Raw genomic sequence first — 22,799 nt, forward strand, 5'->3', positions numbered from 1 at the left:
CCTCAACTGAGCAGGAGCACTCCTCGGCTCCCGCTATTATTTTCACTAAAATATATGAAAATTTATGCAAATGAAAATCAGCACTAACTGTTCGTCTCTTGTTATACTTGGGGATGATTTTTTTCCTCTCCCCCTTTCTTTCTTTTTTTTTTTCTTTTTTTTTGCATACAAAATAAATGAACTCCCCCAGCAGGGAACTTGGGGACCTTTTTATAATAAGCAAATAAATAATAAACACATCATATATCAGAGAGGAGTGTGTTTTTTTCCGCCGTGCGGTGATTTCGGGGAGCATTTGTGAGGCGGCTTTTGACTCTGCTTTCATATATATTATATATTTTTCTGTTTTTTTAGGGCTTGTCTTGTGCACTGAGCCCTCTACTCTGCGCTTGGTGTCACGTTTCTGCCGGCCGCCTGAGACGCCCTTTTCAAGGCTCGCAGTGTGGATTGAACAGCAGTAATTTAGACAGAAATCCTCACTGTATATTAATGAATGGAGGGCCCCATGGCTCTGGCCCCTGGCCTGCCTATTCAGTGTAAACAAATCCACGAGGCTCCCTAGGTTTTGAGCTTAGTCCAAATTAAATCTTCTGGGATGAGGAGGGTGCACAGCTTGTACACTACACAGCTTCATGTTTGCTCCCATTAAATGTCAGATTCGAGGATGTCAGGGCGTGACATCACCTTCACCAGGTGGACCTAACGCTTAACCAATGGGTGCTGTGGGTGACACCCACACTTTTTTTCATCTTTAGGGATGTTTTCATGTGTGGATTCTTCACCAAATGTCCCATGTTTTGGTTCTCTGTGCGCGGCGTTTCCGCATGGAAGCACCCCCGTAACCTTTGTGCGTTAACTCCTGAGGAGCTGGGCTGTACTGCCCTCTCTCCCTCCCTTGCATGTTTTACACGCTGCACTAAAGTGACTTTTATTCGATTTAGGGAGCAAGATGATATAATTAAAAAATCATTACCCTGAAATAATTGTCTTGCTTTATGTGCACATAAACAACTGGTAGATTTTTTGACATAACACAGCACCCACCCTAGAGCGCATGTAGTATTTAGTGAACCTGCTTTTATTCTGAGTATTTATCTTTTTCATGGAGGTCCCAGAGGGAGCTAAACCCCTAACAGTGCTGGTATTCTATTACACAATCAGGTCAGGGTAGTAGATGATTATAATTGTAAGCAATAGGTCTTATAATGTCAGGTGCGCATTGGATACATTTGTGCGTCAAGGGTGATTTTACGCATAAGGATAAATGCAGATTACGCGCATGTTTACATGAACTGGTTATATGAGCTGTGACATGCATCTATGTTTTTATTAATGTTTGGAGAGGTCCACCTTTTTTTCATCCACCCATGTTTGTGTACTAGTATCTCAGTACTATTTACTACCAAGTTGTATTCCCCGTTTTGTTTGGACTGCAATTAAAAATCAGCCAATTGGAACAGCCGGAAGGAGGGCTCGTGCGCCCGGAGCAAGGCTGGCAAGACCTGTCAATCACTCCCCGGGTAGCCAATGAGCGGGGACGCACGGGGTAAACATCGCGTCCTCTTTAGCTGCGAGCGGGGCGGGACCACACAGCCCTGACAGGGAGAGAGAGAGAGAGAGGCAGAGAGATATAGAGAGAGAGGTGGAGAGAGAGAACAAGCGAATGAGAGAAGAGGCTCGCAAGCAGCGCCGTGCACTGTTAAACTGGATTGTACTTCAACGGGAGTTTGCGGTTTGGCAGGTTTATATACATCAAAACAGAACAAAGAGAACGGCTCTACAGTGCTATAAAAGAAGAGAGAGAAAAGAATAAAGCGAGGGAGAAATCTCAGCGACTGAATTACAAAAGGACACTCTGCTAATGTTTTTCACATCCAAAGGGGACATAAACTGGGACTTTGTACATTGTGGAGAATTTGCAAGGCTTTTCTTTTTGTTTGTTTTTCTGCGACCACCAAAAGTTTGTTTGGGACGACGCCTTTTTTTCCTGTATATTTGAATTTTAAATCTCATCCCAGTGAAAAAGTTTCAAAACGGACTGCACATGGTTTCAAAGGGCTTTTGAAAACCTGGATTTTTATTCATCGATATCCATGCAGAAGTGTCTCAACTAGAATGTTGTAAATACACGCGGATTTTATTCAGTTTCTGAAGCCGTTTTTCCAGCTTTTTTGCGTTTTTACGCACGTCGATGGTGTTCGCCAAAAACCTACCCATACTTTTTAAAGTTTGAATAATTCATGAGATACAATTTGCCTGCTCGAAAGAAGTGACTGTAAAAAGGGAGGGGGGTTATCCACAAACATATTCATAAGGGTTGACGGAATGGCCACCGCGGCTTCCAATCCTTATCTACCCAGCAATAGCATCTTATCGTCCGGCTCCATCGTGCACTCTGACTCCGGAGGTGGTGGCATGCAGCCGGGCAGTGCTGCGGTTACCTCGGGGTCTGGAGGCTACAGGGGAGACCCCTCAGTCAAGATGGTACAGAGTGACTTTATGCAAGGCGCAATGGCAGCGAGCAACGGGGGACACATGCTGAGCCATGCCCATCAGTGGGTGACATCCCTCCCGCACGCCGCAGCGGCCGCAGCAGCAGCCGCTGTTGCAGCAGCTGAAGCCGGATCGCCTTGGTCGTCGAGCCCGCAGCAGCAGGACGTGAAAAGCTCCGCCAGAGACGATCTGCACACGGGCACCGCGCTGCATCACAGGCCCCCTCACTTAGCTCCCCATCAGACTCACGCCGGGGCTTGGGGGAGCACGACTGCGGCTCACATTAACTCCATATCCGGGGGGCAGCAGCAGCAGCAGTCTCTCATCTACTCCCAGCCGGGAGGGTTCACTGTGAACGGGATGCTGAGTCCGGGGAGCCAGAGCCTGGTGCACCCGGGCCTGGTGAGAGGAGACACCCCGGATCTGGACCACGGCAGCCACCACCACCACCACCATCACCACCAGCATCCGCATCACCAGCACCACGGCGGCGTCAACAGCCACGACCCGCACTCGGACGACGACACGCCGACCTCGGACGACCTGGAACAGTTCGCCAAGCAGTTCAAACAGCGGAGGATCAAATTGGGTTTTACGCAGGCGGACGTCGGCTTGGCTCTGGGCACCCTGTACGGGAACGTTTTCTCTCAGACAACCATTTGCAGATTCGAGGCTCTGCAGCTCAGCTTCAAAAACATGTGCAAGCTCAAGCCTTTGTTAAACAAGTGGCTTGAGGAGGCCGACTCCTCCACCGGCAGTCCCACCAGCATCGACAAGATCGCGGCGCAGGGGAGGAAGCGAAAGAAGCGCACGTCCATCGAAGTGAGCGTCAAAGGGGCTTTGGAGAGCCACTTCCTCAAATGCCCCAAACCCTCGGCCCAGGAGATCAGCAGCCTGGCGGACAACTTGCAGCTGGAGAAAGAGGTGGTTAGAGTCTGGTTTTGCAATAGGAGACAGAAGGAAAAACGGATGACGCCCCCAGGAGCGGCACAGACGCCGGAGGATGTGTACTCTCAGGTCGGCAATGTGAGTGCAGAAACACCGCCCCCCTCCATGGACTGCAAAAGAATGTTCACTGAAACATAGAACAGCACAGCAGAATATTTTATAAGAAATTAAACTGATTTAAAAAAAACACACAGACTATCGCCAAGATAGCCAAATTTTTTGATACTGTGATTGTGAGGGAATATGAATGAGACTGCAAAATGTGTTATCTATTTTTCACCAGAAAAAAACAGAAAAAGAAAAAAATCTTCTCCCCTCCTTTTTCCTCCCAAACACCCCTCCTGTCAGAAAAAAACGCACCGTTAAACCTTCTTCCAGGCCCAAAAATGTCTTAACCTAAAAGGTTCCTTCTGCTTTTTTCTTTCAGGGGCATTTTTTAGTAGATTACTTAAAAGATGCAAGTGAAGCGAGCGACCAGAGGGTGACAACTACAAGTTCATTCCACCAGGTAATTTTGGCGCATTGAAACACACCAAGAGGAAACCAAGTATTGTTTTTTTTTATTATTTTTTTCTCTCCCTCTCCTTCAACAAAATATCCCTCCTCATTAATCCTGTGTTTGAAACAAAGGAGCAAGCATTTTGTATATTTTAGAAATGGGACTTGAACCGCCTCCCCTCCTCCGTCTCCTTCAAGCCTATAACAATAACACAGAGAGGGGAGGAAATAACTGCAAGAATATGAAGACATCCACGAAGCTTCCATTATGATTTACAGCTCTTTTTTCCCCCTGATGTGTCATTTTTTCTTCTTCTTCTGGGGCCTTCATGAGCCTCCACCATGCAGGACCAGGACTGTCCACGCCTGATCTCAAAGATCTTTTTTTTTTTAAAAAAAGCAAACAAAAAAAAATAATATTATTATTATTTAATGGACACCGTGAGTGGATTTTTTCAAATAGAGCATAAGACTTTTGAGGAAAAAAAAAAGACTTCAGCTGCACTTATATGAAAATCTGAAAATCTTGTTGCCAAGTGTGACTGAGTGGGTGCTGTGGATTAATGCTGCACTTTGTAAGCAGTGTTCTTTGGTAGGTTTTAATAACAAAAACTCTGTAAAGCCGGCAATATAGATCACTAGATCAGATACTGATCTGAGTTATTTACTTTATATTTTTCATCAAAATGACTTGTTTTAATATTTTATTGGGAATACATATGAATTATTCCAAACGGTAATTTATTTCTCCCTCCACAGGAACTTGTGTAAGATGCTTTCCCTTTTTTTCCTCCTTATTTTTTGTATTATCGTTTCTAAAGGAGCACAAATCACCATAAGCTGACCGTTGTTAGGTAATAAGGGTATATTTTGATGTGATAATTTGATTGTAATTTAATTTCAGTAGTGGTTCCGTACGAGCTGATTGAGACACAATAAATTTGTTAGAATGAAATGCAGTCATGGTGTGTTCTGAGGTTTATATTCTCACCGTGTGTTTTGTGCAGTGGTGGCAGAAAAAACAAACAAATGTTGAATAATATAATAATAATCTGGCTAAAGTCATACAACGTGTGCACATGCGCAGGCCTCCTCTTGTTTGTTTACATCTCCGCAGGCCTGCACATGGTATCACAGTCTCCTGCACGTTGGACACTTCAGATCGTGTCCAACTACTGAGACAAATTAATACAAAGACAGGCTGCTCACGGGACAGGCCCATTTCCAAAGAGTCCCTCCTAAAGTGCGCATGTGCAGTAATTGAATCATATTGATCTATTTCTCCCCTCGGTGTCTCGTAACTTATTTTTTTTCTGGAGTTGTCTCACTAGCCTATTCAGCAAAACTCACTAAACGTGTCCTCACGCTGCAGGATTTGAATTTCGCGGATGATTTGCCATACTAGTTGCTTAGCAACGTGAATTCAATGATATAGAGAAGTAGGCATCATTTTTCTTTGTCTCCATTAGCAGACACACACTCTGCACATCCTCCTTCAAAACTTTTTATTTATTGATTCATAGCACGTGTGTGTTGTTAAAATATAACACATATAAGAGCAAACCTTTACGTAAAAATCTAACGCACAGTCACATGACAAGACTTACACAAATAAAATAAACACAAATCAGCCACAGTTTGCGCGTGTTGTGCAGAAATATCACAATCTAGTGAGAGATTTTTAACCAAAGGCGACACAAAGAGAGTTTCAAATCTCATAATGGGTTTTGATCCGCCTATTCTCCAACAGCTTTGCCTTTTTCATGGGGCTTCAAAACCATGTTGGCAGCAGCTGCAATGTGTGTGTGTGTGTGTGTGTGTATATACATACATATATATATGTGTGTGTGTGTCAAGGTCCTGGGATCACTTTGCTTTACCTGCTATTAATTGAGTGGCACAAACCAAACTTTATAAAAACAAATATTATTATTATGTCAGCGTTAACAACCTTCACTGAAATGAAGTGTAAGCACATAAATAATGCCAATAATACCAATGCCGTGATGACGCCAACTCTATTGATTTATTTATTTATTTTATTAAAAATATATATATAAGGCTACACTAAACAAATTTCTATTTATTGTTCATAATTTCTCACCTTTGCTCCATCCTGATATGCTGAAAACGCACACACACACACACACACGCACACATGACCTACACATACACATAATAGGCCCCCCCCTCACTTTCATATTTACTCCACGTGTCGAGCGCATGAATATGGATCATTCTGTGCTGGTCTCCGCAGGGAGCCTTCCTCTTTCTACATGGATTTATGTGCTGTAGAAGAAGACGCGTAGAAAAAAAATGTCCTCCTGTCTGCAGGATTTTAACGATATTATTAGTCTTATATTATAGAGGTAAAATGATTTGTAAGATAACACATTATTATATATTAAACCTACACTGAAAATGTGTTGATTTGTGTCAATATAAAAATACAACAATTATGTCATCGTAATGTTTGTGATTATTTGAAAATATTTGTTATATTTTAATACCTCCTCCAGGATGTTTAGTAAAAGAGGCCTCACAGCTTATCTTCATGTGGCACAGCATAAACAGAAGCAAAAGTAGAAGAAGAGGAGGAGGACTATTTAAAATATGACGTGACTCTCGGGGGTTTCCTCTCTATAAATTGTGAAGGTCATGGTTTCGTGAGCAGGCAGGGATGGAGAGGTAGAGGAGGGGTTGATGAAGGCAGGTAATGCGCTGCATGCGCAGCGTCTCCAAGGCGCGCAAACCTTTCAATCATAATTCATATACGTTTATAAGCAATAAAATATTCGCTGATTGGTAATGTTTGGATTTCCAAAGTAAAGTGAAAAACACACAAAAATATATATCATCTTATTCTAATGATATATGTCCAAAATTAAATTATAATTAACAGCAATATTCGTGCGTCATGATGAAATGACCATAATGTTCTTATCTTTCTTTGTGCGCACACAAACACACACCGTGTTGTTGCAGTGTTGTAATAAGTTTTGCAAGTTTGTCGGCCAGACACACACACACATACACACACAAAATAAAATAAATGACATTTATTTGTATATGGAGATGTTGTCAGCAGCCGCGCCTGTGTGTGTCTGTAATTTGTAGTGTGTGTCTGTATGTGTGTGTGTGTTTAGGAGAAGTTGCGACACACACTCCTGCATTATTATTTTCTGCACACAGGCAAAACTCTTATGAACGAGTTGCTCATGAACTAACAGAGTTTGTTACAATTAGTAGAAGAAGAAAATAAACCTGCAAATTTTAATTATATTTTTCTGACATTAAATTAATTCAGACAATATTTTTTTTTCCAGAATAAAACACAAGATAATCCAAACACCTTTTTGTAATGCAGTGCACGGCCTCTCTTCTCCTGCTCTCTGCAGCTTCCCTGACCTTACAGCGCCACCCAGTGGCAGTTTCACGCGTGATCACAGATCATTATCAAATAAAGCTGACATTTTAATTCAGATTTTAAAGACTGTAAATAAAAAAGTATAATTTTATTAAGTAAATAACTTATTATTACTCATTATCTATCACATAAAATTGAATTCAAACACAATAATGGTTTTTTCTATACTTTAAATGGATATTTAGTTTATTTTTTTATTTGTTTTATTTTTTATTGTTCTATATTTTTTTTTCACCTATGTTGCTTTTTAAAACTTTTTTCAATCAATTGAAAAATAATTTTAAATCACACAAAGAAACACACTGATTTCCTGCAGGTGTGTATGTGTGTGTGTGTGCTTCATTCAGGCTCCGGGGTTAAACATGTGCTCATGATCCCCCATAAAAGACGTCCGGGCTCTGCTTTATTGGTTGCCATGGGAACCAGGAAGCTAGTTAGTGATCTTTCACATCTTCTCCCGTTGTTTGTCAGTAAGAGGCAGCTTTTCAGGCGGCGCACATGTAGTTAGGGCAGCAACACCTTTGTGGTGCCATTGATGAGGTTATGCTGTGTTATTTATTTTAAGTAAAGTGTATGGATGGTGTATTTTGATTGGTTCAGATCCGTGATTCTACCCATAAATCCCCTTCTACACCGAACTCCATCCCGCATCCGATCCGAACCCGCTTCTCGCAGTGTGAGCCGCGCCACTTCCAAAACCTTGTGTCAAAAAGCTGGTCAGCATTTCAAAGGCCTCGCAGAGGGCTCGACGCCCACAGCCGCAGGCAGGCCTGTGCCAACAAATGTGTTTATGTTGGCTCAGAGAAACCCAGCGTACAGAGAGGAGGATTCAGAAGATGCCAAGTAATGACTTGCTAACCTCAAAAAAAAGTAGAAGAGAAGAACTGATTCTCGAACATGTGCCAAAAGTTTCTGCTTCTGAGCACAAACATCACATGAAGGATGACTTCTTTCTGAAGCAGACGGACTCTGAGGCTGATGTTTTTGTTCTGGAGGCTTTGAAGAAATACTTTTGGGGACGTTTTTGGCATTCAGCTCCTCTAGTGTGATTTTAGAGTTTGACATCACCTGACAGACATCAGTAAAATCAGAATTTGTTTTGGCATTCTGATTGATTTTACAAATCCTCCACATCTCCACACACGTAGCCTCAATTCATGTGTGTGTGTGTGTCTGCAGACAGATCGATGGTCGGGGACAGAGACAGGGGTCGGCCGGTCCTCTGGGGTCTGTGGGTGACATCTCCTGCTGCAGTTCCCTGGGCTTGGGTCAGCTGTCCCAGCAGACCTCTCACTCTGGCACCGGTTACCAAGGTGACAGCATGTCAGAGCGGCCCTGCAGCGCCGCTGAGGGCGGGAGGGGGCGCGAGCTGGGAGCCCGATGCATCACCACCTCTGATGGGTTTGTCAATACTGCTTAGATCCAGGGGGAGCCGGGCCCGCTGTGACACACACACACACATACACCAGGGCCCTCTGGAGAGCCAACACACACACATTTAATACACTGTATACACATGAATTCAAGCTGAGGTATGCCTGCTTTTTCTCTTTTACTCCCACACAGGGGCAGACAGACACAGATGTCGCACAATTTAAGTGGCTGCAATGTGTTTCTGGTGCATTTGTTCACCAAAACATGTAAAAAAGTCATCCTTCTGGTCCAAAAATTAAAACCAGCCGCAACTACCATAGGATGTTTCCCGCCATTTTGATGGATGAGGCAGATAACTTTCCGGGATTCATCTCAAGGCTTAACAAAAACCACTAAACTGCATGATCTCAAACAAAGATGGCGAATGAAGCCACAAAAATGAGGGTGTGAATAGTGAATAGTGAGGTGTGTGCATTATGGACGACTGGCCGCCTACTCTAATTCTACTAATTTGTAACCTCACAAGATGACACATGCAAAGCTAAAGTTGCATCACTGCTGCAAACTAGGCCCAAAGTGCTGTTTACACGCTACTGTAAAGTGTAAATAGCACACACAAGTATGAAGATCAAACCATGATCTCAGCCTTCACACAGGATGTTTTGTTAAAGTTTCATCCCACTCGTGTGTAAATAGCACAGCACCCTTTGTCCATATGTACATTCTCACCCAGCCGGACGCTTTCTGATTGTTTTTATGCAACTTATACTGACATGTATAAAAGTGTGCGGCAGCAGTATCAGAGACAAACAGAGTGAGATGAAGGAGGAGAAAAGCACGCCCGGGCCATCTGACTCTGTGTCTTATTAACCAAAGCGAGATGAGGAGGAAGAGGAGGAGGAGGAGGAGGGTGGCTGGAAACGGAGCATCAGCCACGTTTGGCTCAGAGGAGCTTGCAGTGTAACCATTTCTAGGCCTGTGGATTTAATAGATTACTAATGATCGGCCACAGGTATTTCCAAGTTAGACATTAGTGCCCAAAATGAGATCATTTGCTAATCCGTACGTTTTCACCTCCCCGCTATGAGTGAGAGCAGCATACACATGCTTGAATCCAAAGCTGTTGTGGAGGTTTAATCTGGCGCTGCTATCTCGGTGTGGTGAAGGAGAAGGTGTGAGGATACACTGAGCTTCATAGGCTCTATATCCAATCTGACCAATCCTCTTAGCTAGAGAGAGTTGAGCTCTGTCCTCCCCGGAGAAGTCTCTTTTTCATTCAACCTATTATGTCAATGTTTAATGCCTGAAGAGGTAAAAATATTATGACTGCTGGAGCTTGTTGGCGTCACATTCTCATAGCATCCTCTGCAATTTGCTCTTCTCTTAGCTCTATAGCAAAGTGATTTAAACAGTTTGCCTTAATGCTCATCTCTGCACATTAGCAAACACTGAGGTTGCTCATTCCAATGGCTTCCGCTGCCATTTAAAAGCTTTGCTCGCTGAAATAAAAGTAATTAATTGGTGTTATACACCAAGGACATAATTATCTTTTCCAGTAACTGGCACATATTTAATTACCAGTAATTGTTCCCGGAGCCTTGTTCAAAAGTGTTGCACACCAGACAGTTCTGATATATTATACACTAATCCTGCACTTGATACTCAGTCAATTAGGAAATGTGTGTCAAAGAGCAATCATGTAAACAGCACTGTGGAACACAAGACGCCTGTGTGGGCCTTCATCGCTGTCCTCACATCTGTCTTCCTCCTCGGGGGTATAAATCCCAACCTATATATACACCCTCCTTCCTTCCCCAAGGTGTTAATGCCTGCCAGATTGGAGGAGATCATTTCGCAACAAAAGGCCGCAGATACTGATTAACACCGGGGTGCTGCTTTCTAGCCAAGTGGCGCAGTCCCTATTTAAAAAGCATCAGGAGCTAAATTTACTCTCCTGTGCCTTAGGGTGTGTGGGGCCAGAGGCTGCAGTGGGGCCCTTGAACATGAGAACGGGGTTTAATAAGTAAACAGGAGACGCAGAGAACAGTGCTTCTGATCAGGGCTTATTTGCCCAGCCGAGCCCCTGGTACGCACTACTAGCTGATTAGCCCTGCCGATTGTACCTTGTAATTGCAGTGCCTTGACCCCCTCTAGGCAAATATTAGATTTTAGTGGTTTAACCTTTCCAGTCGTCAGAGCGGGGTAAATTGCCCAACCAGATGTTAAGGAGCGCAGCGGTAGTCCACAGCCCTTCTGATCAGCAGGGAAAAAAGCTTACAGATTGAACCTTTTCTTTTTAATATTGTCTCAATTTCCTCTGGCCTTTCAAGCTGATTTTTCGCAGCGGTTTCCTTCCCCTGGAAACACTCGTACTCCGATCCTTATCCCCTCCTCTGATGTCAGGTTAAGAGCGAGACGTATTATTTAAAATCAGTCCGGTCACAGCCATTAGCGGGGGACAAATGATCAATGGGAAGATCAATGGCTAGATATTAACCTAGCAATCAGTTTTTCACTTCAATCACTCCGTCAATTTGTCAGCTAGTGAGGTGCATCACAACCCCCCACTCTGTATGTCTGATAACCATCATAGGATGGATTCATAGAAGGATAGAGATCTTCCACACTTTCTGTTTGGTTAAAACTACCCTGGCATGGTGGGGGTACGACTAAATCTGAGGGCATTGTCCTAAACTGGAAAAGGGTGGACTGGCATCTTAGGTTAGGATTCTCCCTGGACACCTTCTTGGTGAAGTGTTCTAACTGGGAGGAGGCCTGAAGGGTGGGGTTAGAGTTATGGTTACCATGAAGTCTATCAAACCACCCTTTAAACCGGGTACTCGTTTTCTCTTCTGAAATATTACATTTCAACCAAAATTGTTTGCCGAGACTTTTTGCACGCACTTTTCCTTGTGTTCTAACGCAGATTCCCAAAGCTGCAGGGCATAGTTGTCGACAGACTGCCTCACATTTCACCTCTGAGCTCGGGAGCGAAGAGGCGATCCCACTCTTTGCATAAAAAGCATTATTTTCCACCAAATCCCTGTCTGTAATAAGCAAGTGATTGATGTGCAACTGCATGCGAGAACTCGCTCCAAGCGTCCGTCCAGATGAAATGGGAACAAAATGAAAACATACTGTGAAGGGTGGAATTCCCCCCCACTTCTCTTACCCAGTCCTAACTTTTTAAAACACAACCAGGCATTTCAAAAATTCACCCAGATATGTAAATCCGTCTCCGCCGCAACAGCTGTGGATGGTTTCCATCAGTCAACACAAACCTGTAGGTGTCTGTGCAGCCAAAACAGAAATCAAACCACACAATCAAAATAAACCTTCTACTTTATAATCATAGGGAAAGTGTGTGTGTTCATGCTGAGGCCTTCAGGGAACCCCTACAACCATTATGGGAAACACCTTTGAGGATGGCGGAAGTTTTTCTTAGGTCATTCCCAGCCGTTTCCAGAGATCTCAGGTTTCTCCCCCGTCTAGCCTCCGATCAGGATCCTCTGGTTGGGGTGGCAGCTGCGTCTCCAGGCCCTGGGTCACCCCTCATGTAATAGTTTCCTTCCTCCCCGAGCCTCTCACCTGAAAAAAGAGGAAAATAGTCATCTTTTTCATGGACTGAAGTAACCCTTCAGCAAGGGAGGAAACCCAATCCTGCCTCCTGCTCTCTGTCTGAGGGGACAGGACAGAAAAACAGGGGGGCAAGCAAAGTGGTTCCATGTGAGAAATGGAAGTGAAGTCTGGGAAAGACAGGGATTGACACCCTGATCACCCCCTCTTTCCCCTTCCTGTCAAACCACCTTACATAGTCCCATCGGCTGGCCTCCACAGCCATAAACCTCCACTGATCTCCACTGATCCAGATCTATTTCATTCCATTTGTGTGCTCCTCTTCATTCTATTCAGGGATTCAGTCACAGTCAGCTCTGTTCTGCCTGACTGTCTTTAATGTGTGTAACCCTTTCAGACTCCTGAACCTGCTGCTGCCGCTGCAACACAAGCAACTCCAGTCTGTTCAGGTAGCTCTGAGGAGGAGGAGGCCTAATATCTGCAGACATCTATGGCCACCACCCAATCTGTTGCACGCTCCATTCATTTCACGCACTGCCAGAAGTGCTTTGTAATTATCCTGATATTGATGAAGGCTGATTCCAGCAGGTAATCGCTGGCAGTTCAGCTTTTTTTACGCATCTCAGCAAAATGTCTCTATCCATTACCAGTGGCAAATTAATTTCCACTCAATGACCATACTTGTTGATAATCTACGAATTGGTGTGTGTGCGTGCGTGTGTGTGTGTGATGAGCAATCTCTAACAGAGCTGTAAACCTTTACACCTCACACTGAGATCACAGTGGGTGTTATCTGGACATTATATTGCACCTGGTAGCACTTTGACTGTGCAAAGGGGCAGGAATACTGTTAAAGGTCACACACACACACACACACATTCTAATTTGACAGACTGGGAACATTAGGAATATATATATATATATATATATATATATATATATATATATATATATATATATATATATATATATATATATATATATATCTGTAATATTCCAAATTTCCAGAAGAATAGGAATAGAAATTAGAACTTAATCCCACTTACATTCCATGAAGTTGCATACAAGTCAATTATCACACAACTAGTGTGTCATGTTTGCTGCACAGCTCCAGATCAGCATCATAAAACGATGATCTGTGCTATAAATGACCACTTAGACTTAAAGGCAGCATTTCTACAACCAGCCGCGATCCATTGTGGCGTATACTGGAGATCCACCGCGGCACTGTGGGTAAATAACTACGCTTTAAAAGAGTAAATGAGCTTGAGCAAAGTGGCCCTTTGAGTCCCCATGTTTGTGGAGCAGCCATAATGGATTCTTTAGAGCCGTGAACGGTTTATAGGCATGACAGCCATGTTTCGGCACGATGGGCTTATCCCTACGCAAGGCGCTAAGGATATTAGGGAATCAGCGTAAAGCAGCATGGAAATGATGACTGGAGCAAAGCCTCAGCTCGCTGGTATTATAAGCCCTCAATTCTCCTGCACTCCATCCTCGGGAAAGAGGTGGCGTGTGGGGTGAGGGGAGGAACTGTTGGCACAGCTCCACAGTGTGATATCCTCCATTATTTCTTGCTCCATCGCTGTTTTAGCTATACAATTAAAAGGATGTCAGTCAGTCTGAGGAGGTCAGTGTCGCCTGTTGTGGTGTTTCCTTTTGAAGGCAGTGTTGGAATCCCTGTTGTCCATATGGAGATCTGTTGGAAGTCTTGGATGAGGGCCAACAACTCCTGGTGCCTGGCATGGAGCATCAGCAAACAATACATTCATACCCTTTATTTTCACTATTTTGTTACAGCAGCTATCACTGTTTGTGTCTCATTAACAAGGTGCATGTTAAACGAGTGAAAAGTCCACAGTGTGCTAACACATCTCCACTCAATCCACCCACGGTGGCTCGCTTGTCAGAGACGGGCCGCAGCAGAAGGATGATTAATGTCCCACCTCTCACCCCCCACTGTGAATTAGAGAGCACGGGTCGAAACTATTTTTCTTGGTGAGCAGGAGCACGCTCGTGGCGAAAAAACGGGGCAAACACTGTTTATCATCTGTCTGACGACAGCCCTCCTCGGGGCAAATTAACCACACGGCCGTATCGACTGGCACGGGCCGGGAGTCAGTGCCCCTTCACTTTGATTAATCTCCACATGTTCCTGTTCCAACTCTATCAAAGTAATCTAAGTGAAGACACACAGCATTGATCTGTAAACACAGCATACTACTGTAACACACACACACACACACACTAGAGTTTTAGATTAGGATATAATCATATTTCTGTTCATCCGAACTGTGGCTGTGGCTCAGGTGGCAGCCCGACAACCATGAGGTTGGCGGTTCGATTTCCTGCCCAGGTCACATGCCAGTGTGTCCTTGGGCACAGACACTTAACCCTGAGTTGGATGTTGAAGTTTGATCCCTATTGTTGCTATCTTTTATTTTGATGGGCCCATATGCTGTTATGATAATGATTAAAAAAGCCTTTTTAATTGTTTGTTTGTTGTCCCCTCTGTGTTATGTGTACATGTAGCTCCTGAAGAATAAATCATTCACATATACACAACAAACAATAAATGACTGAAAATCCAACATGATCAATGACGTCTTGTGTGTTTGTGACTCCACTTCACCCCTCCATCTATAAAGTTTGTCTGTAAGGTGGCAGCTTGAGTTCATCTCTTCGAGGAATCCACACAAAATGTTGTGTTAATCCCTCCCTGCACCGACTGCTGCACATATGCAAAACAATCTGCTTTGTGTCTAGCCCTGCCAAAGTGCTTGGCAGACATTGACTGTGCATTTATTTTGTTGTTGTCTTGTTTCTGATCACTCAAACAGTATCCGTGGTATTGTCGGGCTCAAGTTCAGTTTGCATTAAAACACACAAATGTATAAATCATCATTGAATTTTAAGCTCTTCTTTGAAGTGTGCAAATTTCAAAATAAAAGCACTAAGGTAATGTGTCCTTTTCAACCTGTTTCTACCAGGTTTAGCATTTACAATTTGGCCTGTGGCTGTTGTTAATTTATAACCTCAAACAAAAAAAGAGCAGAAGGAACAGTTTTAGCATGCTGGACTTTGTTTTTAGCATCACCATGTGGCCGGCATGTTTCAAATTTCCATCATCGCGTTGAACAAAACAAGTTTTCAATGAGCTGTGGCCTTTGTGATGTGATGTGGACTGTCAGAATTGAAGCTGCCTATGTAAGCCTCTATGCTGAATTGTTTGAAAATGTTCTGCGCTTGTTGGAATGTGCGCAGGTTTTTTGTTTTTTTTTCCTCATTTGTCATCTTAGGCAGATTGTGCAGCTTTGTGGTCGGCAGTCATGTGGATTAAATTATCCAGTTCATGCTCGTCTCTTTCTTTTTCTTTTGTTGGAAGTTTTATAAACTTTTTTTTTTATTTCTTCTGCACACATGTCAACATTTTCTTTCCATTTTAGTATTTTTTTTTAATCTCAAAATATTATAATATATAAAACTGACAAAATTTTATCACTCACTGCACAATAAATTAAGCATCTGGGTAAATTTGGGGGCAACAGTGGCGCAGTGGGATAGCAGGGTTGTCCAATAACCGGAAGGGTTCACCCTAGCCTGTGGCACGCCTTGCTAGTCATTGTATGACACTGCTTGTGCAGCAGCCGTAACGAATTTCCCTCTGGGGATTAATACAGTATCTAAAAAAAAAAAATAAAAAAAATAAATAAATAAATAAAACAGCAGAAAGCTTTCAATAAGTTCATCTACTAAATTTTTTTATTTTTGTTTAAACGTAATATTTTATTATTTTTATATGTATGACTATAAGTGATTTATATATTTAAAAATATATTAACATATTTCTTTTATTACTTAATTTTATTTTTTACAGATGTCTTTGACGTAAACTGACTTCCGGCACGGACGTCACCGTTGTCAACCAAGATGGCGGCGTCCTGTGTACGCACCGTGGGATTGCTGCTTGGAAAATGTAGGAATTGTAGCCCCGGTATTAACACAGTCACGTCGCAGTTAAACCGACAGGTAAACAATGACTTAATCTCTGATAAATGAACTTGTTTTGTTTAAAATTAAACGTGTATGCACGTAAAAGAAGGACGACGCCAAAGCAGTGGCGTCCTTGAGCTAGCATCCTCCTGCAGCATCCGTTAGCCGAAGCTGTGTTGACATGTTGTTAAAATTAAAGTCAGTCAAGGTTGAATTCGCTACAAAACGACGCAAGTGTACTTGAGATACATGAATTTAAGTGACTGGACCTCTAGCTGTAGTTCGGCTGTAATAAAAAGCTTCTCTGAACGTTAATAACAGAGTTGTCCTCGTTTGCAGGTCCTGCGCAGACAAATTTGTGCGAGCACTGTCCTCCATAAAAAGAGCAAGGCAGGGGCGGAGAAGTACACGGCGGAGTACATCCAGAAGCAGGTGGAGGAGTTCAACATCGGGAAGCGGCACCTGGCTAACATGATGGGAGAAGACCCGGAGAACTTCAGCCAAGAGGACATAGATGTGAGTGTGGTCCCGGTGATATTTTTATTTGTTTTTGAAGGAAACAAATATGATGACAAAAAAATGCCTTTGTCATTGTCATTGACATCAGCCTATTTAATTACCTTCTTAAATTTTGTTTGATTAATTCGCAATAACACAAATGACCAACATCTGTCCTCACACAATCCTCACAGGCAGGCGTGGCCACCTCTAGCTAATCTAATCATCTGCTTCAAACACACATTTGTGATTTTTGGCAACACGTTCGCCCTCCCTGCTCCGGCCACTTAGCTCCATTTCCCAGCCGCCCGTCGCTTGGTCCCCAGTGCCCCTCACAACTAATGAAGAGAGCTGTCTGCGCCAGCCTGTGAAAGCCAAAGCGACGGCTAGCAGCCCGAGCCAGGACGTGTGCAGGGAAAGAGGAAAATTTAGTAGGACTGGAGAGGTGCGAAAGGGGGCACCTGATAAATCCCAGTGCTCTGCTTTGGAGTCCAGACTCCTCAGGTGTGACGGTGACTAAGATCCAGAAAAAATGAAAGAGATATTTACTGCCAGACCTCACAAAGCAGTGAAACATTCAGGACTTCTGTTTACTTTTAAACAAGAATATAATCTTTTTTTAGGACTGACCATCTGCTTGTATTAATGATGCCAACTATTAGAAGCTTTCTAGTCCCGCACCTATAAACGGCACAACCAAAGAGCTGTCAGACATGTCTTTTGAATGATGAATTATAATAATAGAAATATATAGATATATGTTATATATTTTTATATTTGATGACGACCTTAATTTTGCCCACATTTTGTGACAAAGATGTCGCACAGGAATAGTTCATGAACCATTAGAAAATAGGAAATCTGATTATTGCTGCAGCAACATCTCAATTAGGTAGAAACTGTGGCTAAAAGATGTAAATATAAGCATTCAGGTACCATTTGATTTATTGTTAAATCTCTCCTTTTTTTGTCTTTGTGCCCCGCTTTGTGTCACCTTATCACTGAATCTTGTTAAAGTCTGCCGGCGTCCTCTGATGCTGCTCGGTGATTCCACCGACAGCCAGGCTTCCCCTCTTTCCTCCTCTGTCATTCCATCTCTGTCCCTCGGGGATCTCTCTCCCGGGACACACAGGTGTGTCTTCATCTGTTCCCTGCCGTCTTCCTGCCTCTCACACCCTCACTTCCCTCGACCGGCCCTTTTCTTCCCGGTTTCCGTCGTTTTGACAACCTTAAAGGCAGCAACCTGCTCCCAGCCCTCAGCACCTGCTGCCTCACTAATTGAAGAGAAAGGAGGATGACTCCAAAGAGGAAGAGGAGTGCAGGGGGAAGACGAACAGGCAGCTGTGATGAATATGGCGGGGCTTCTTGTCTGCCTCACACGCGCACACACTTACAGTGCCATCTGTAGCCCTGCTAATCACACCAACACACACACACTGAGAATGAACTCGGAGTGAACTGTTGGACGTCCACTGTGTCCTCTGCTCACTGTCAACAAAGCCAAAAACTTTGCCTTTTTCTGCTTGTTTTCTCCTCCAACTGCACACACACACTCACAGCTACACAATCACACACACATCATGCTCGCCTTTCCTTGAACCCGCAAGCAGCTTGTGCTCTTCTGTCACTTCCCCCACGGCCCACTGGTGTGACCTCAGCGCTGACATGAACCGCCATCATGTCTCAAACTGTCCATTCTTTTTAATTATTCTTTTTTTTTTGGCACCCACAGAGGAGCATCGCCTACCTCTTCCCCTCTGGCCTGTTTGAGAAGAAAGCCCGACCGCTCATGAAGGTAACACACAGTTTTCTTTGTCTTATAAGTAAAACATGGACATTTTTACACCCTCACTGAGGTTATTTTATTTTCATTTCCAGCATCCGGATGAAATCTTCCCAAAGCAGAAAGGTATGTGAATAAAAAAAAATACACCTGATTATATATTTGTGTTGTGTGTACTCTTAAGTTTCTTTCCTCTTCATCAAGCTGTCCAATGGGGGGCAGACGGGCGGCCGTTCCACTTCCTGTTTTACACCGCGAAACAGTCCTACTACGCCCTCATGCACGTGAGTACAGCTGTCAGGGTCACACACAGAGGAAGACAGGGCTGGGTGGTCACTGATCCACAGGGGGGTGACACTAAACTTTATTTTCAGTGCTTAATAAAAATCACTTCCACTTACAATCGCTCCCAGTTTAACTTTGTTTTTTTAAATATTTAAATAATAATATAAATAATTAAATATTCAGTTTAATTTTATGTTTTTAAACATTTTATTTCGATTTAAGTGGATTTTTTTTTTATTTTCAAATGATTTTGATTTAATTTATTTAGAATTTTTTGCAAATTTTATGATTTAATCAAACATTTTTTTTCACTTTATTTACTTTCACTATAAAAATCAACAATGGCGGTGTCACATTCGAGGTGTGGCACGTCTGGCTTTTGTCCCGCCATGGGTAGTGACTCCTCCACAGGGATTTGGAAGGAGGCAAGGAGGTGGAAGAGGAGGGGGGTGAAGCTGAGACCCTTAGGGAGGCCCGAGGAGCAAATACACGCCTTTAACACACTCCTTACTGTTTGACCTTCATCAAAGATGTCTCAGACAACAGACGTGCGTCTGTATCTGTTATACACAGAGAGGATTGATATCTGAATGTTGAACACACACACAGAGTAATTTGCCCTGCAGCCTTCGTCTGCACCCCCTGCTGCTCTGTTAAATAGGTATGTCTGCCTGTCTGCGTGACTGCACCTTCAGTCACCACCTTCTTCCTCTTCCGGGTTGTATTTCGTTATCTTTTTTTTTTTTTTTTATCTTTTTCTAACCCTCACATGTACACACGCCTCATGAGCGATGCCAGGAGGGGGCAGTGGCGTGTAAAGCTGCCTTGCAGGTCGGCTGCGTGCTACATTAACCCGCTCGCCGCTTGGCTGAGCCCTTTATGGCCGCCTCCCAGGGAGCCTGACACAGCTCCCGCACACCTTCTTCTTTCTCTTCGGGGAAACAGGCGCCTGAACTTAAACGTCTCACCATGCACTTATTAAAAAGACGCTCCAGACACTCTTCTCTTTTCATCCATGTGAATTATTCCTCTCTATTGTAGCACCACTGTTTGCTAACGTGTAACCCAAACCTCTTATCCAAGCTGCCCTCCTCTCTCCCTGTCTACTTTTTTCTTTTTTCATAACGAAAATTGGTTTTTGCTTGATGTTTGCTTCTTCTTTCTTTTCCCGCCCCCTTTCCTCGTCTTCCTCTTCCTCCTCCTCCTCTCCTCCTGTCGCCGGTCAGAGTGGCAGCAGATTAGGCACACTCTATCAAGAAGAAATTAAACAAACATCTGGTGAATAATTGACGGGGAAATGAGTTCTCACTCAGGCGCTGGGCGGCTGAGGTGGGGGTGTCTGCCTCAGGGACGTGACCAGCATGCCCACCCTCCTCCTCCTCCTTTCATTTTGTGTGTGTCAGACACACTCCCCTCAGGTTGTCCTCCATGCCACGTCGAAACTGTCCCGTCGCTTATTTAATTTCAGGTTTTTGTGCCGGCAGGTTTTGCTTCAGCTCGCACTCAACTTCATACAGACGGCAACAATTTCCAAAAACAGTGTCACAGTTTCAGAAGTTCTGATTGGCTGCAGGTGAAACATCATCTATTATCAACCTCATCTCCATCGGCTGTGCCAATTTGTTGCTGTGGCGACTGCATATGTCAGCCTACGTTCACCTCCAGACTTGGCTTTTAAGCTAAAAGCAGCACTTTAATGTCATTAACTGAAAAATACTATATTAGCAATAAAATAAAAACAGCAGTTGATGTTATTTTTATTTTATTATGTGATCCCCAAAGAGTTAAAGCTATGGAGGACTACACAGATTTTTTTAAAGCTTTTTCTTTTTTTTCACATTTTAGGAAACGTACGATAAAATCCTGATTCTACAGAAGAATGAAGACCATCTGAGGGCCAAAGGACTCTTCTCCACAGACACCAAGCAGATGTAAGTCAAGAAAGATTTCTTTGATTTGCTATTTTCTCATTTTATTGTTAACTGGGAATGTGTCCTTTAGCTTTTTAGGCAACAGCAGGTGGCTGCTGAAGGAAGAACTGGAGATGCTGCTGGTGGAGTCGATCTCTGCACACGATGTAAGGAACATGTTAACATCCTCCTGAACCCCACCCTCTGCACAGCTTCACACACTCTCATCCACTCTCCTCCCCAGTACGACCGCTTCATCCAGCTGATGGGCCGCATGCTCTCAATGCCCTACTGTGCTACAGAGAAGGAGTTCATCCTGCGTTACCGGAAGAAGCTGGAGGCCGAGTCCAAAAAACAGGTGGTGACCCAACTGGAGAAGGATGAAAACGGCGTGGCCTTCAGCACAGCGGAGGGTCGGAGGAAGACGTCCAACTCGACTGTCATTCTTCGGGACTGCGGCTCCGGGCAAATCACCATCAACAGCCAGAACTATCTTGCCTACTTCCCTGTGCTACAGGACAGGTAGAAGAGATGCTTCCTCCACTGCATTCACACACACACACCAAAAAAATTAAAAAGCAGCTTTTTCACTCCTCACAGCATCATCTCGCTTTTTTTTATCTCCTTGTAGTGAGTTAATTACACAGTTGAGTGATTGTGTGTGAGCTGGCTCGCTTATGTGTGTGTGAGTGTGTGAGAATGTCCAGAGCTAGTGCTGTCACGCAGTGTGAGGACGGCTGTAATTGGAGCAGAGAGGTGACAATTGACTCTGTCAGCAGCCATAGTCCATTCAGCCTGAGACACCATCCAGAACACTTTCTTTCTCTGGACACACACACACACACACACACACTTATCCGGTCCTGCTGAGTCAGAAGTTACTCTGTAATATGTGGCGGTGAGATTGTAAAGGAAAGCTTGTCTGAAAAGTCACCCAAGCAGACATTAAATTAGCAAAGCCTCCGCTGTGATATCACTATCTGTAAAATGCGCACACACACACAATCTCACAAACTCTTTATTGTCTCTTCTTCTCCTCTCAGGGAGCAGCTGATGTTCCCGTTTCAGTTCACAGACACACTCGAACGCTTCAACGTGGAGTGCACTGTGAGTGGCGGCGGCAGGTCGAGCCAGGTGGGGGCGCTCCGGCTCGCCATTTCCCGTGCATTGTTCTGTTTCCTGTCTGAGAAAGAGGGCGAGGCCATGAGACAAGGTGGGTGGTTTTGCACAACACACCGCACACGTGTGGAACACTGTCCATGTGATGCAGTTTGGTTTTGTTTTCACAGCCGGTCTGCTGACACCTGACCCGAGGGTGAGGGAAAGGAAGAAGCCCGGCCAGGAGGGAGCACGACGGAAATTCACCTGGAAGAAACGCTGAGGAAGAGGAGGAGGAAGAGGAGTCATCTCACATGGACTTAAACATGAAACATGAAACACTGACTTCTGATCGTGTCCTCTTCAGTTTCTTTGAACTGTTGGATCCAGATGTTCATGCTGCAGTCCCACATTGTCTCCATGTTTTCAAGATGCAGAGCTTGCAGTGAGCTCCCTCGGCCACCAGATGGAGCCATGCTACAAGGAATTAATTCATTGTTATCAGTATGTCACTTAATAAATTAAAGATTTTCTTATAAAAACACATCATATTGTTTTATTTTATTTCTGCACATTTTAAGTTTGAGTTTGATTTATCTGTCTAAACAAAGTGAAAAAAATACAATAAAGTTCAATAACGTCTTATATACTGTATAATACATTTAGAAAATATACTGACTTTTTTCTTTACGTCAGAAACCCCTGGTGCGTACATTACCCATCATGCAACACGAAACAATTGGCCAAGCTTCCACAACCTGTCACATTTTAGTGCAATAACCAGCTGCCGCCACCAGATGTCGCCCCAAACATAAATATAAACCAGGTGTGTCAACACTAATTATCAATTCTTCTCAATAATCAGATGATTAATCGATTAATTTGGTGATTGCCAGATAATATTATCAATGTATTT

At 43.6% G+C, this 22,799-nt stretch overlaps 2 protein-coding genes across 3 annotated transcripts; both read left to right on the forward strand.

The window, feature by feature from the left end:
* Positions 1-1,707: 1,707 nt before the first annotated feature.
* LOC114429552 (POU domain, class 3, transcription factor 3-B) lies at positions 1,708-4,641 on the forward strand. 2 transcript variants are annotated; one of them, XM_028398309.1, is made up of 2 exons: positions 1,708-3,519; positions 3,869-4,641. In XM_028398309.1, exons 1-2 carry the CDS (start codon positions 2,326-2,328, stop codon positions 3,965-3,967), a joined length of 1,293 nt encoding a protein of 430 aa, XP_028254110.1. In that variant the 5' UTR covers positions 1,708-2,325; the 3' UTR covers positions 3,968-4,641. The 2 variants fall into 2 exon arrangements, with proteins under 2 accessions (XP_028254110.1, XP_028254111.1); XM_028398310.1 differs by having other exon boundaries at positions 1,708-3,510.
* Positions 4,642-16,225: 11,584 nt separating this feature from the next.
* On the forward strand, positions 16,226-22,427 carry mrps9 (mitochondrial ribosomal protein S9). Its single transcript, XM_028398704.1, has 10 exons — positions 16,226-16,345; positions 16,649-16,825; positions 18,540-18,602; positions 18,686-18,716; positions 18,795-18,874; positions 20,721-20,806; positions 20,877-20,952; positions 21,030-21,307; positions 21,829-21,998; positions 22,075-22,427. Exons 1-10 carry the CDS (start codon positions 16,247-16,249, stop codon positions 22,164-22,166), a joined length of 1,152 nt encoding a protein of 383 aa, XP_028254505.1. The 5' UTR covers positions 16,226-16,246; the 3' UTR covers positions 22,167-22,427.
* The last annotated feature ends 372 nt before the right edge of the window (positions 22,428-22,799 follow it).

The sequence above is a fragment of the Parambassis ranga genome, chromosome 2, assembly GCF_900634625.1.
Source record: "Parambassis ranga chromosome 2, fParRan2.1, whole genome shotgun sequence".
Classification (NCBI taxonomy): domain Eukaryota; kingdom Metazoa; phylum Chordata; class Actinopteri; family Ambassidae; genus Parambassis; species Parambassis ranga.

What these genes read in the sequence shown, in the direction of transcription:
- LOC114429552 (XM_028398309.1), top strand. Translation starts at nt 2,326, where the DNA reads ATGGCCACCGCGGCTTCCAATCCTTATCTACCCAGCAATAGCATCTTA. An exon ending in TGTACTCTCAGGTCGGCAAT is followed by an intron (nt 3,520 to 3,868) that starts GTGAGTGCAGAA and finishes TTTTTCTTTCAG; the next exon opens with GGGCATTTTTTAGTAGATTA.
- mrps9 (XM_028398704.1), top strand. Translation starts at nt 16,247, where the DNA reads ATGGCGGCGTCCTGTGTACGCACCGTGGGATTGCTGCTTGGAAAATGT. An exon ending in CGTCGCAGTTAAACCGACAG is followed by an intron (nt 16,346 to 16,648) that starts GTAAACAATGAC and finishes CCTCGTTTGCAG; the next exon opens with GTCCTGCGCAGACAAATTTG. An exon ending in CCTACTACGCCCTCATGCAC is followed by an intron (nt 18,875 to 20,720) that starts GTGAGTACAGCT and finishes TTCACATTTTAG; the next exon opens with GAAACGTACGATAAAATCCT.